General features: G+C 47.9%; 5 protein-coding genes across 5 annotated transcripts; all 5 read right to left on the bottom strand.

Moving 5' to 3' along the window:
• Positions 1–58: 58 nt before the first annotated feature.
• On the bottom strand, positions 59–2,081 carry PADG_12453 (uncharacterized protein; the record flags this gene model as incomplete). The annotated part of the gene is made up of 3 exons (XM_010765467.1): positions 59–294; positions 374–594; positions 1,615–2,081. 3 exons carry the CDS (start codon positions 2,079–2,081, stop codon positions 59–61), a joined length of 924 nt encoding a protein of 307 aa, XP_010763769.1.
• A 1,980-nt stretch (positions 2,082–4,061) lies between these two features.
• PADG_08225 (uncharacterized protein) lies at positions 4,062–6,057 on the bottom strand (the record flags this gene model as incomplete). The annotated part of the gene is made up of 5 exons (XM_010765407.1): positions 4,062–4,584; positions 4,653–4,831; positions 4,893–5,010; positions 5,101–5,567; positions 5,683–6,057. 5 exons carry the CDS (start codon positions 6,055–6,057, stop codon positions 4,062–4,064), a joined length of 1,662 nt encoding a protein of 553 aa, XP_010763709.1.
• An 840-nt stretch (positions 6,058–6,897) lies between these two features.
• PADG_08224 (uncharacterized protein) lies at positions 6,898–8,246 on the bottom strand (the record flags this gene model as incomplete). The annotated part of the gene is made up of 3 exons (XM_010765452.1): positions 6,898–6,928; positions 7,017–7,883; positions 7,969–8,246. 3 exons carry the CDS (start codon positions 8,244–8,246, stop codon positions 6,898–6,900), a joined length of 1,176 nt encoding a protein of 391 aa, XP_010763754.1.
• A 1,668-nt stretch (positions 8,247–9,914) lies between these two features.
• Positions 9,915–12,452, bottom strand: PADG_08223 (uncharacterized protein; the record flags this gene model as incomplete). The annotated part of the gene is made up of 3 exons (XM_010765451.1): positions 9,915–10,731; positions 10,832–11,769; positions 11,898–12,452. The coding sequence occupies 3 exons, from the start codon at positions 12,450–12,452 to the stop codon at positions 9,915–9,917; spliced, it is 2,310 nt and encodes a 769-aa protein (XP_010763753.1).
• A 187-nt stretch (positions 12,453–12,639) lies between these two features.
• Positions 12,640–14,865, bottom strand: PADG_08222 (uncharacterized protein; the record flags this gene model as incomplete). Its single annotated transcript, XM_010765406.1, has 4 exons — positions 12,640–12,865; positions 13,002–13,163; positions 13,403–13,716; positions 14,509–14,865. 4 exons carry the CDS (start codon positions 14,863–14,865, stop codon positions 12,640–12,642), a joined length of 1,059 nt encoding a protein of 352 aa, XP_010763708.1.
• Between the last annotated feature and the right edge of the window lie 76 nt (positions 14,866–14,941).

Below are 14,941 nucleotides of genomic sequence, written 5' to 3'. Positions count from 1 at the left end.
GGGGGGGCAGGGGAAGGGGGGGGATCACAGTATCTAAACAATGACAATGGGATTGTCCTCAAGTCCCTGTATGAGGGATCATACAGCTCCTCAGCGCCGGACGACCGGGGGAAGGGCGGCGGCAGCGGGGGACGCTTGCGTGACGGAGGATGGGGTGGAGGAGGACCGCCACGGTGAGCCTCATCCTTGTCCAGGCTGGAGTCATCCTCCTGCGCATCATTTCCATTTCGTACGGAGCATCTAGCTCCGTAATGACCGCGCCAATTGCAATTCCCACATGCCCCCCAAACTGCCCTGGTAGCCGAATGCACTTAGGAAGGGGGCGAGGACCATCAGACCTGCGTCGACAAGCGACACAGACCTGAGGCCTCACCACCATTCCTCGGGACTGGGTGAGGATGCTGCTGATGTACGATGGCCCGCTGGCTCCGCACCTGGGCTTCTGTCGTACTCCCACGTACGATCAGTACATCCCGCCCTGGAATGGCAAGGATGGCCTGACTCTGAGAGCTGAAGGCAAGAGGAGCGAGCTGCTGGCTCGCAACATAGATAGTCTGATGTTGCGGCAGAGCAACATTGTTTCCGCTCAAAGCCCTGTCGTACGGAGGTCAGCTCTCAGTTCAGCAAGAAGGCAGTGAACTTGTATTCTTGACTTGGTAAACTGCTTCCGTACAACGCCGTTAGCCAGTTGCTCTGTCAGTGGAGGGGCTGGGTACTTAGCCTGCGTGTGTTTGTACGTACATTTTATTGTGTGTGGGTGAGAGAGAGCGAGAGCAGGATGCAGAGCTTTGCTTATAAGGCTTCTGCAACAGCCACCAGCCACCCAGTCAGTCTTCCTACGCCTCCGTTGTTGAAAAGTTTTACAAGGCAGGCAGAAGAGGGGGAAACAGATGAGCTTACTGGATACACGATGTCCTGTAGGGCGGCATACGCAGTCAGTGAGCAGCTCTTCTTCCACCCTCCCCACCATCACCTCCTTCGTGTACGAGCGCGTTAGAAAGCGTCTCCACCAAGAAGACTGCTCTCTGGCACCTGTACACAATGCATACAGCTTATCCACGATGTCTCAGCACTGTACGAAGGCGTTACTCATTGAGAAACACTGGTTTGTGGGACGGAGCGGAGAAGAGGAAGAGAGGAATAGAGGCAAGGGCAGGAAGGGATTTTATCACTCTGTGCTGCGTGCAGTCATGCGTACGGACTAGTTCCAAAGAAGAAGGGTAAGAGCATTCAGCATTCGCCTCTATACTCTCTATAGCACTCCATACACAACATTCTATAGAAACACAACTCATATAGCTCGGTACGCCATGCTGGAAAGACAGAGAAAGCACAGCAATCTCCCTCCACCCTCTCAAGAGAGGGCCAGGTCTGGGTTTTTCTTCAGGGCCATGACGAGAGCAGGAAGAGTGAGCCTCTGCTGTGTACGAACTTCATCAAGCTCCTGGGCCGCCCAGAGAGTTCCACTGTTCGCCTGATTCCTTCATGTGAAAAGCATCAATGATTGGCTTCCGGCGGCCGTATGCCATCTGCTCCTCGGCAGAGCGACGCCAGGCAGCGCGATACCTCTCATTCAGCTCTCATATGACAGGCCCATGATTCAAACCCACAGACCATTCCCTCCACACCTCCACCACTGTGGTGGCCTTGCGATTAATTTCATATGCAGGCACCACATCACAAACAGCAGAAACAAAACCAGCAGAAGCAGAGGAACTAGCAATCGTACGACCAGTGGCCAGGAGGGGGCAAACGCAGAAGGTACAGGTGCAGGGCGTGAGTGCAGGGTTGGTGGCGGGGGCAGGGGCAGAAGCAGGGGCAAAGGCGGACGTGGATGCAGGCACAGGCGCAGGAGCGGGCGCAGGAGCGGGCGCAGGTGTGGGTGCGTTCACAAGTGCGAAACCAGAAGCAGAAGCAGAGGCAGCGGCAAGAACAGACAAAAAAGCAGAGGCGGCATCTGTACGATCAACACGAGCACCATCTCTGGCGGCTTCAGCAGCGGCAGCACCAGCATTGATTGCAGCAGTGACTATATTGAAAGTGCTGGACAAATTCTTCGCAACTGTATCATTCTGCTCCATCATCAGATTTGTACGGGGAACAGCCCTGGCTTCAATTGCTCTTGCCTCAGTGACAATCTGCTAATGTTGTGTCGGCAGCAGAGTCATAAGAGCAGGCCGCACACCAGAACACCTGAACCTCCATGGGCTCCTCCTGGTCGTTCGTGCAGGCGGTGCGTATGATGTCTGCAAAGGCCTGGTACTTCTCCCCCCCCAAAACAGCGGATCATTCCAGAGGGGGTGGTCAGAAAATTGGTCTCAGAACAGGATGGAATCCTGAAGGATTACCACTTAAAGCTTGTGGGGAACCCCTGCACAGCCATGTCATTCTGATCCACACATACAGACACTGACAGCAGCAATGATGACTTGTTCATGATGTCATATGACTCAAACCCAGCTCAGTCACTCATTCACTCATGATCACAGCTTTTGCACCAGAGTCCTCAGCGGCTACAGCACTCATGGAAGATGAGAACCCAGCCCTCTCTCATACACACTTCAGAGAGATGTGAGGCAGGTAACAGTTGAAGAGAGCATCATTGTCTTATCATCTTAGCTGATGAATCTGAGCCTCACTCAACCCCCCTGGCTCGGCTGTCATTGTCTTGAACTTTCATTTGAAGTGAGTTTTCTTTAGTGAGCTGAGCTTTACAGCATCAAACATCTTGTTCATCCACCTCAGACAGATCTTGTACCTCATCTCACACTTGACATCAGCTTTTTTGAGAAGATGAAGGTTGTATCAGATCTGACAGTGCTGAAATTTGACACTGACTTCTGTATAAAGTTTCCGCGGGCAAGGAGATAAGAGACCAGGGTGGACATTGGGCCCTGCAGGGGATCCTAATGCTATATGACATTGCCATATTCAATTTGATCAAAGTCATTGATTTTATCATGATTCATAATGAGAATCAGGGCATTGCAGGCAGGGGAACCCTCATTCTTGAAGGGAACAGTGAACAGAACTATCAGCTGAATAAATCTCTGATTATCTGAATGAGGTTGCATGGGAGCAAGGGAGAGGTTGCAGGCACCCAACTTTTGCGTTTTACATAGGTCTTTATAGGGTGTAGACAAATGCTCAATCTGATTGGCTGAGAGTCGTGCTTATACTGACCTTTCCTAGCTAGGTTAGATCACTAACTAGCTGCTAAACCATATCCTCGCTGCCCGACTGGCCCACCGTTTACCACAAGCGCACCCTAATACACAGCAGCCGTAGTCCATATGTAGAACCAAACCTAGCCTTTTATTTTTGAAAACTTCCCGCTTTAATTCCTCTGCTTATGGTTAGCGACTGTCTGGAAATCTGCCAACCACTTCAATTGGCTGGATATCAAGTGATGATGATGATGATGATGATGATGATGGGGTTGGCCTTCGTGGCAGCGCTTCAAAGACAGCGGCGCGGGTGGGGGAAACTTTAGACCGATTGCAAAGAGGTAAACGCAATATGAGGGTTAGTGTGATCGAGTAGATGTATATATGGTTGCTCTTAAATTATTCTAGGTCAAAGCGGCAAAGATACATATATAGAAAACTGGGTAAACAGGGATGAAATGTATCATATCCTATTCATTCGCTAAAGGTTGATAGATAGAGGGGGGGAAGGCGGACCAGAATACAGTAAAATAGAATGAGAAATATATGGATATCTTTGGTGAAAAGAAAATCAAGATTGGGGTTGAAGAAAAAGGACAAGAGGAGGAAAATTTTTACACGGAAATTGCTATTCAGGGATTCGCAAATACAACTTGTCACAATCGCACTCCTTTCCCCCCGCCAAAAAAATATGCAAAAATGGCAGGGTTGGTCTTTTTCGGTCTTCGTAACTCTTGCTAGCATCAAAGGGAAAGGAAAAAGAAAGGAGTGAAGTCAAAAAGACGCTGGAAAACAAGCTGAAGAGAAGAATCCCATGATCCGGGGGAACCAAGATTTAAGTACGATCCCTTCATTTGAATTTCTAGGAGCCCGCACATCCCCGGACGACCCTACTTAGAATATCCCTCCTAATATCTCCGCTTTTCGCATACCTAGACTAGAGCTACTGCTTCTCCTCCTTTGGCTGCGGTATACGTTGGGGTCCGCCGGGCTTAGTCCGCTTGCACGGGCATACAGGTTGAGGATATCAGTTAGGCTCACAACGCCGACGAGATGGCCTGACATCCTGGCGCCGGAAAGTGAGGAGGCTGGGATCGCCGTTGATATCGAGGGCAGGTATGGGCTGTGTTGGGAGCCACAGGCATGAGGCTGAGCAAAGTGAGAGGTTGGTGGAGGGGAGATGGCATTCGCATTATTATTATTATTATTATTATTATTATTGTTATTGTTATTATCACTGCTTGGTGATACTGGTGTAATGTTGGGCTGGGGGATAGATGTGGACAAGTTGGGTGCCTGGAGCTGCGCGGTGATGTTGGATTGGTTGCTCAAGGAAGGAATGTGAATGGATGTGTGAGATGGCGTCGGGGGGGTTGATGATGAGGATGACGGGGACTGGGGATCAGTCACCCACATTCTATTACTTTATTAGCAATCTGCTTTTCAGAATACGGAGAATATTTTAAGGGTAAGTAAGGGACATACCGGTGGGATTTAGTCGCGACAAGTTTCGCAACTGTGTGTGCTAGGGTGGATTGTGGGTGAACATGGAAGACTGGAAATGAGTCTTTACCCTCGTGCAAACCGCGGGTAGACAGAATGACGGATATGAAATGTATACATGTGTCACGTAGGAGAGGGAGGGATGTTGATTTTGTTAATAGCTAGATCCGGGTTAGCCCGAGTCCGAAGTCCAAACTCAGGAAGAAGCTTATCGAACGTTACCTTCACATCAACAACAGATATGTTGCCCACGACGTTCTGTTGATTATCAACGACTGCAATAGATGAGATCCCTTCGCTGTTCATCAATTCCAAAGCCTTGGAGAGTGGTTTGTCTCCGCTGCAGAGAGTTGTTAGCGGATATGCATCATAGTGGAACTGGTAACGTAAACAACTGAAAATAGAGCAGGAGAGAATAACCAACACATACTTGATTGATATTACTTGCTGCGAGCCTATCCTCAGATCAGACAAATACCGAGGATAAAGCTGATCAATTACCGGAAAACTCTGTCCATTTTCCCACAGGAATTTGACTAGGCGCCACTGACTGAATATACCAACAACCTCGTTACTATTCTCTTCCACCATGATTATCCGATGGACGCCACCACCAAACGTTTCAACAGCTTTCATCAAATTGGCACTGGGAGGGAGAGTTGTGATGGGTTTGTTCAGCCCCAGATTTTTCACCTCCCTGAGAGGGATCTGTTTGTCTTCTCTAGCTTTCCTCTCTAGTTCCCTCAGCGACGCGACATGTTCCTCGTCTGGCTGCACCAACCCCACCACAAGAAGTAGATATGCATTGAGGTCTGCATAATCAAATGTACTTATGGCAGTTCGATCCTCAGCCTTTTCTCGAATCAAGAGAACAGCAGCGCCAGAGTCAATCAGAAGCTAAATTTACAGAAGGTAAAAAACCCAAATTTTCAATATTAGTGCCGTTCACCGAAATCATCACAATTTTCTTTTTCTTTTTTCTTTCAGTTCATTGACAGGAATTCAGCCATACATTAGTAGCTTCTTCAATACCTGTATCCATCTCTACAAACTGAAGTTCCGAGGGGCTAACTAGCTCTCCAATCGAGATCTGTGTCCAATCACGGCCCGAGAACGCTGGATCTGCCGCATTTCCGGACGGGGGATTGTCTATGAGGCTCTGAACGGCTGATTGCGTCAGAGATGGCTGTCGACGTGATCGGGGGGATCCTGGAACAGCACGTAGAGAATCACTGAAGCTCTGGCGGGGTTGAGTCGAGGGAGCTGATCCTAACCGGAATGAGAGGTTGCGAGCCGGAGGAGAGCGTGACTCTGTGCTGGAGAGAGAAGCAGGACCAGGGGAGTGTCTGGAAGGATCAGAAGGTGAGGGGCTGCAACGGTCCGCCATGTTTGGTAGCTAATATCTGCAGAGGTGCTATTCTGATAGAAAGAAGACTTTTTATATGAGATATCCGACAAAAACAGTCAAGGAAAGTTTTTCTAGAAGAGCAGAAACGTTCACACAATCAGCATCTAATCCTAGAGAAATAGAGAATAGAAGTTAGCTGGCGTAATCCAGCAACATTGGAGAGAGAAGAGAGGGGCGGGGGATAATGGAATGAGGGACACACCATGCATATGCTTGGCAAGGTTGTTCGTCCGTTGAGGTCGACTTACATAAACTCTATTACCAAGGTTTAGCCAGCAGCCATAGGGTTCAAAATGCTTACCCGTTACAGACTAGCGTATTTACTTCCAACTTTCAATAATGTCAATGGATTCTAATTTGTGTGTTGTTTCTACTTGTTTCTAGAAATTTGGATAAGTGTACGGAGTACAGTAGAGTTAAATATACCAGATTTAAACAGGGGATGATAGGTCTAGAAGAACGTAACCCCACAATTGGTTCTAAAACAAGCAACACTGGCAGTTCCTACAGCTACACCACAAAAAAAAGATAATGGTTGCCTTCAAACTGTATCATTGCTGGAACCTTTTCCTATTCCCAACTCCATATTTTCATGCACAAATGCCAGCCTCCACATCATTAGTGCTGATAGGAACTTTGTTTCCAAAAAATCACGCGTGAAACTGGTGTTTGATTTATTCAACTAATAACTGCTCCGCAACTGACCAAGATAATTGTGTGTAGGAGAGCCAAGCTAGGTGAACTGCAATGATTGAAGAGGAGGTTTTGCAAAATGAAGTGCACCCCCCACACAAAACAATAATGCCATTCGGCTGCGAGCTACCAATCCATGGTGGGGCAATAGTACTTCCTGTATCACCTGTCATGAGTAAGCCTACAGGCACATGGCAATCGGACCAGGAGTGTCACAGAGGGAAACTTCAAAAAAAAAAAAATACCTTTGGAATTCTGCAAGTAAACCAGCCATGTCAATGTTTCGCTGGGTTTTTGGCACAGGTTTGCTGCGCTGTCTCTTAGCATTGGTCGCTGTATTGTCATCCCCTGGCGCGGTGGTTCGTTTGCCGCTTGATAACGCAGCACTGGAGTTTCGTATCTGCCGATGAAACCACACTGACTTGTGTGTCTTCTTGTACTCTCTCACATCTGGGGCTCCCAGGGAAAACTCCAGCACCGGGAGTGAACCTATCTCAAACATCTTCGAGTCATCCACTCCATTTGCAGATGTAATGTAGCTTCTGAAACATTTATCTACTGTTTTGTTGGTGGCATTGACTCTACGAGTGAGCCAGCCATGCCTCTCACCGACACCTTTGGCGCTTTCGTCTGCGAACTGTGGGCAACCCACTGCAATGAGAACCTCAAGTGAAGGAAACCGGTCTAGGTATGAGAAAACCCGTACAGTGATGTCGGGCTGTAAGCGAAGCATCAATACCCGTAGGTTTTGGAAGGCTTCATTTCTCAACGCCAGCTCGCTCCAGCTCCTCATAAGGCGATCAGTTAGCATGGCTATTGGCATGTCATTGCCCTCATCAGCGGAGGGTTTCACAAACAATGGAGCAGTGATATCCAATGCTACCAAGTTGATAATCTTTGATATCTCAACAAGATCATGGAGATCAGCATAATCCGTTGAGATGCTCAAAACGGTACCCCAACTCAGCGATGGAGAGTTAATTAGCTGGAAGTAAGCGAGAAGAGGCATTTTCTTAGTCGAAGTTTTCAGAGAATAATGCGGTTCCATTTTGGAAAACTCGTTGGGGTACGCTGTTGTGAATATTTTCCACATATGCATGGTCCGTCTTCTGCTAGGCATTGGCGTTAAAAAGAGAAACTCCTGAAATATATGAGACAAACAGATCGTAAAAAGACACCTTAATAACAATTACTTACCAGCGGCCTAAGCAATCCCACAAGTACTTGGCTAGTTCCCAGGGGCAGTCCGCAAAATGCCCTGCGGTGAGTGGACGCTGGTCCAGGAGGGTTTTCCGCATGGCCATATGTTTTAATGTATTGGCACCGCACGGGCTGCCTTCTTCCCACCCTGGAGGCAGGAAGGGCGATTCATGGCTCCAAGATGGCCCTGCGGCGTCTGATGGATAAATGAAAGATGGGATGACACTGTCCGTGTATACTTGGCCACTGGCCCTATCGAATCCCTTCTTCGCCATTCATTTGATATCGCAGGTCATCATTACTCTCCACACTCGCGTTTCTTCGTGGATGTTAATCCAAACCAAAACAGATTCTTTAGCCGTGAAAAGGCCCAGCTTCCCGTGAGAGTAAATTAGGATTGAAGGCCCCGGGGAGTTTCTTGGGACAGACGGAAGGAAACAATATCTTTTTCTCAGCAGTTGGGATTTTTAAAACATGTTGTTGTAATGGGATTTTCCGTAGAGGTTTAGTTTCAGACAGACTACGGATACTTCAACGTAAATTCGCCAAGCAAAATCAACAAAAAAGTATGCTAGACCATATATGGTTTATATTTGGAACGCTAAGCCAAATATGGACTAGCGTAACGGCTCCATCGAACCTCTAATCTTTCATCTCAGCCTCGGGCTCATTCGGATCTCACCAACTTCTCTCGACGTTTGAGGCTTGTCCATAATTGGCACTCTTTGGATGTTTAAAGTTTAGGCTCTCTATGTATGCAGGCTCTGCAGGTTATTCTTTCCACTAGTGACGGTGTGCTGCTGAAGAGAGTTTCTTAGGCTCCACCATCTATGTTGCCTCAATTACCGGGTTGGGTGCTGTGTCCCCGGATTAGGAATCAAATGTTGCTGCATGGAGCTGTGGAGTAACTGAATGTTACCATACTGCTTCCTAACCACACATCAACATAGTGCTGCTGCTTGTGTGTGTGTAATTCTCAATTGTTTGGTGCGTGGGGGGCGAATCGAGAGTTTTACACCGTGGACAACTGAGAATGATGCAACCTGCCCTAGAATCTGGCATAAGAACACTTCTGTTTCACATATTTTCTGAAGAAAGTATATACTCTTTTCTCTAATTTTCTTTGCTCATGCCAATTAGGTGAGGGGATAACCGTTTCTTTCTCTAATTATGAAAGCAGCTTGGTGCTGGGACCGATCGAAAGCGTTGCCGTCATTTCTTTATGGGCCAGGTTGACATTCTGTCCAACTTTCCAAGTCTTGATTTACATTGCCTTAAAAGCATTGACTTTTAGTTGCCCTCTACCTTATATTTTGTCTAAAGGGGCAGCATGGATGTATGGATACACCATGACAGGAAACATACATTGGCCATTTTTCATTTTTTTTCATTTTTTTTTTTTTTCATGTAGTTGATTTGACTCTGTTTTACGCTTGATTTCCGTGGGCGCCAGATAGGCCAAGGAGAATTTCCTTTCTCTCCCATCTCTTCTTTTCCCCTTGCATCCTCACCTTTTTTTTACTTCTTTTTTTATTGTTGTTGTTGTTGTTGTTGAAAACGCCTGTTAAGCCACCTCGCCAGTACATCCCTTTAATTGCTTGGCTGCTCGATAAGAGCAGGAAAATAATATTCCCCTACAATACGTCATCTATCCTGTTCACTGGAGATGTCAATCACCCAGCCACCCTCATCAGTATAGGACACTACCCCCTCCATCAGCAACTTGTCGGAACCTTCCGTTACGTGACCTATATTCCACCATATAGTCGTTCTCGTGGTTAGCAAACTTTGCAATCGACAAGCTTTTTCCATTCTGTCACAACTCATACAATGAGAAAGAATACGTTCGTATAAAAATATCCATACCAGCACCCTCCCTACACACAGTAACCACGCGCAGCTACCACCAATCCCGTCCCCGCGCCACAAATATTACAACCCGCTTACCCCCTCCTACACCCCCTCCGCGGCGCCCTATCCAACCCCCACCTCTCATCCACCTCATCCAAAAGCCCCCAAAGCCCACAATCCTCCAACGCCTTATTCCCCAACACATCCTTCAAACTAACCAACTTGAAACTCGCCAACACCCCCGTCCCACCGCCCAACGACGCCGGCAACTCATTCGCATCATCATGCACAACAAGCAATCCATGCGGGAACTCATCCGACAGCCGCGTTCCAACAACCGCAACCCCATCCGAATTGGTCACGCCGTCAACCAACCGGTCGCCAGATGGTCCAACCGTGAACGTCAAGACGTGCTCGTGCGGCGCCGCACGGCGGAAGACGGATAATGCGCTAACCCCCTGACAGGAGACGATTAGGAAACCTTGTGATGGGTTCTTGCCGGGAACGATTGCCAGGCCCTCGACGTCCGCGAAGAGTGTGCCATCTCCTACTCGCGCGACTACCGTGCCGACATTGGACCCGTCAGGCTCGGCATCATAGCGCCAGACGCCTGCGGCTTCTTCGCCGATGAAGATGTGGCCGTTGTCGTCGTCTGCAACGCAGCCTTCGACTTGGGTGCCGGAGCCACCCCTAAAAGAGCGCACGAGGGTTGTGGATAGGGTACCATTGGGTGAGGTGGTAAGTTCATATTGCAGGTATTTGGCTTTTTTGGAGTTGACGAAGAGATATTGTTTACCAGTTGTGCGGGAACGGTAGGCACAGGAACCGTAGACGCCGTAGTCCGGCTCCGTTGGTTGTTTGCCGCCGGGGATTTCGGCTAGGCGGCCATCCGGGGTAATTTCGAAGAGGCTGGGAGAAGGGGTTAATGAGGGGACATGTATATCTGGAAATTGGTTCAAAGATGTTGGGAATATGTTATATCATTTTGTATCTGATGTGCGATACATACCACAATGTGTTGTCCTTCCTGCAAGCTGCGTATGCGAGATCGATCTCTCTGTTGCCAGCCTTAAATCTGTATATGATGTCTACATTATTGGGGTTTCCTGCCTTCATATGTTGAAGGTGTTTCCCATTGAGGTCAAATACGCTCAGTCCAGCCCCTTCAGTGGATTTGATGGTAGTTATGACTCTCGACTTGTCAGGGGAACTTTTGGATATCCAAATCGCAGGGTCATCTCCGTCACCGCCGTTAGCTTCTGTTTCACTCTTGGGATTCACAAGAAGAAACGAACAGTCTGGCCCACTCCAGGAATCTTTGCACTTGCACACGTTGGGGCCGACGCATTGACCACGACCCGAGCAGGTATTCTTGCACGTAAACTGTGAGCAATCTTTGCCTGTAAATCCAGCGAAACAAGAGAGTGAGCCATCTGTATTGCCGAAACCGTTCTTCTTATTTTCTTTATGCGGGAATCCAGGTGCTCGCGGGTCATATTTCGTGTTGGGTTCGAGGACCAACGCGGCAAATGCTGATTCCAAGGAGCTGACACCAAATGATTGCCCAGCACTGGACTTCAGAGCAAAGCCAACTAGGCCAGCGGGGTAGTTTGCATGTTTGCTCTGATAAATTGACAACCCTTTAGCCTCAAGCTCTTCGAATCCCGTGAGTTTCAGTGAACCTTGGAGCTCCAGCCTTGGTGAGTATACCCCGATGGTATTAGCACTGACGATCAGAAAGTGAATAGAAGAAACGGCTACGTAGACGGCCAACCCGTTGATGTCATCCTCTACTTTTCCTACCATGTCGACCTTAGGGGCGGATGTCGAGTCCTCGGCTTTGAAGCTGTAGATAGACTTGTCATCATCAGCCGCGAAGTAGACTGTTGAGTCGTCTGGTGAAATGGCACAGGAATTTGGTTCTACGGGAATACCAAACGTTTGGACCTGGAACGCTGTTAGCCGGAACGTACGTATATATATGATGCTATTTCGTGAAAGAAAAACGTCCAATGAAGGAGAGAACCAAACCTCTAGAAGACGAGCCCGTCTTCAAAGTCTACATAACAACTGACCTCAAGAACGTCAATAGCATTATTCTTCTCCCTCACAATAAACTGAACCGCCTGCTTCTTCCCAAACAAATAAAAGAACCGAGTCCCACTTTTAGGACTCCGCCACGGACACAGAGCAGACCAATCCCCCAACATCACCTTTCGGTTCGAAGGGAGCTCCGTCGCCTGATGCGCATCAAAGACACGAATGACGGAGTCCGTGGCCGCAATTGAAATGACAATATCCCTGTCGCCAACATCATAGAGCACCCCGACCACTTTTGTTCGTCCGTGAACATGAACGGCCTGCTCCGGCAGAAATCCACGGGTGCCATTGTTGGCAAGATTCCAGGCCTTCCAGCCGCCAGTTACGGCACTGGCATCATTTCCTATGAGAATTGGTTCTTTCGCACCCTTGCCATAGTAGATGACTGAGTTGTCGCTGTGAACTTCAGCAGTTAAGCCAGATATGGGGAGGTTGGCGGATGGGGGAGCAGTCAGTGCTGGAATAACCCCCGGGAGCAAGAGAAGGGTGAGAGCAACTGTAGCGGCTGTCACAGGTTGCGGGAGCACCATCCTGGGTTAAGAATAACTGAAGAAGAGGGAAAAGAGAGAGTGAGAGATATGTATAGGACATGATCGCAAAGGAGGGGAATTGAGATATTTTATATGATATATACTAGGGGCGTTGTAGACATGTACGCATTTGTACTGTGCATATAGGGGTAGATCGGGGGCTATGGGTGGATGTGGAATGGGGTGTTCACCCCCTTGACAAGTCCTGAAAAAGACCAGTTGCGCCCCTTCCTAGGGAGTGCACCCCGTTTGTACGTGGCATCTTGTCCTTTACGGCCTCAACCCGATAAAGGCCGTTGCTGTGGCCTGACATTGGTGTTTCCAAGCGGAAAATGCCTGCCCAGCCCTGGAGTCCGTCCGCTCTCACGGGCAAGCCGAGTATCCAATGGTCTGCCGCAGGAGCAGCGCATGCTCTGGTTAATTAGTCTCAGTACAGCCATTGGTGTTTAGGCGAGATTAAAGCAGGCCACGCTATGTTGTGTGTGTGTGTGTGTGTGTGTGTGTGTGTGTGTGTGTGTGTGTGTGTGTGTGTGTGTGTCGATGTTGGACAAGGGAAGGGGATTGTCATTATTTAGTTTGATGCCAAACTCCCCATGTTCTTCTGCAGGGACTTCGAGAGGTTCCATTGACGTTGGGATAGAATTATCGAGATGTCGTTTCATTGGCCAACCAGAATTAGCTATTCGACCACGAACATCGCATCGCTCGCCTCTACTAACTATTAGTTAGTTACCCAGTTAACTAACGTACAAATTCCACAGATTTCTTTATTTTACTTATTACTTTTTCATAGTAAACTAAGTTTTATAAAAGTGAGCCTTAGACTAATGAAAGACTCTGGGCATCGACCTAATGGTTCCAGTATCCAGCTTCCCCTCCGTGTGATCTATCTTCATTCTCAATGATTGCAAGTCGGTCAGCGTCTCCCCATTCATAAGCCAATCCAATACCCAAGCTCCTTCGTATCAATTTGACCCACCGCAATGGCTCCATCAACTTCAACATCAACATTCCCCAAACTCCTCCAGAAGCGCCCTGCATGCTGATGGCGCGGGCTCTTTTGCACGACCGTCGTCTGTTGCTTTCTCTGCGCACTGACAAGACTCTGGAACGTAGCATTCCTAACAGCGATTTCGAACATTTCCAACCGAGAAGGGGGGCGAGAGCAATTTCCGCGCCACACGATCAGCTCACTTGAGAAGAAGCTCGACCGCTTCTGTTGCCTCATTGCGGTCATCTCCGAAGAAGACACCGTAAGGGCACCCTGGTAAAGGATCTATGTCGCTGAGCAAGAGATATCGCTTGCGTAGGCGTGGAAATATTGATCGTGGTAGTGAACATAGTAAGTCTTCTCGTATTGCTAGCAACGGGACCTTGGGGGTGAGCTCGACGGAGGTGATGCATTTCTAGTATTCGTGGGGGAGGTGGTTTGGTAGTTGATGCGTACAAGCAATCGAATAGGTAGGATAAATCATGTCTGATTCTCTTCTAATAAGATGGGCAAATGCCCTGCTATATATATACACACTATAATCACTCTATATGGTAGGAGCGATTGCATAGGATAGGAAATATAGGAAAGATTGGGGCCTCTGAGTGGATTAGGGAGGGGTGAATAGAGAGTGGATACTAATATAGAAAGGGGCGGAAGAATAGGGGCGGAAGAATAGGGGCGGAACGCCACAGTAGTCGTGGAAGCATGCCCACGGAGCGCAGGCGGATGGTGTTGGCGGAATATAACATGTTAATTGCTTCGATGTACCTACTAGCTGATGAGCAAGCATGCATTTATTATTATTATTATTATTATTATTATTATTATTATTATTATTATTATTATTATTATTATTATTATTATTATTATTATTATTTTAAAAAAAAACATGGACACACGAAGGCCATTCGGAATAACCATATCATATACTCCAGGTATGTGTCTAACAATAAGAATACGTGTACATTGTAGCAGGTTCCGTGGATATACTTACGCCAACCGACAGCTCAACAATAACTCCAATAAGAACCCTACCAAAACTTATCCAGCTCTCTACCATACAACATCTCCGCAATCATTCTCCCGAGGCAAACGCCAGTCAAGTGCATATGGACAGAAATAAGCCGTCCTAGATAAACGGTCCGTGCCATCATCCTCAACATGCACGACCCCATTTCCAAATGCAAGCACGCAGATCTGCAGATGTAGCTCCGGTGGGAGCTTGTTGAAGAACATACTGTTGCGGACTGCTAGGGAGGGATCTGTACTACCTGGGGGGCAGATGTTGATATCCGTCGCTGGGGTCCTTGTCATGAATTCTTTTAGGGCTGCTTTTGTTGGCCTTGGTGGCCATCGTTTGCCTTGTCGAGGTTTTAGTTTGCGGAAGATGCGTTGGAGCAGAGGGGCGGTCGCTACCATTTTTTCTTTTGCAAGGATAGTTTTAACCTGTCCATTTCCTTTGCTTTATTTTTTCAGTTTGCTTCATCTCCGGTGG

The sequence above is a fragment of the Paracoccidioides brasiliensis genome, assembly GCF_000150735.1.
Source record: "Paracoccidioides brasiliensis Pb18 unplaced genomic scaffold supercont2.17, whole genome shotgun sequence".
Classification (NCBI taxonomy): domain Eukaryota; kingdom Fungi; phylum Ascomycota; class Eurotiomycetes; order Onygenales; family Ajellomycetaceae; genus Paracoccidioides; species Paracoccidioides brasiliensis.
Note: the sequence above shows the minus strand (reverse complement) of the source record. Positions and strands in the feature narration are given on the sequence as shown.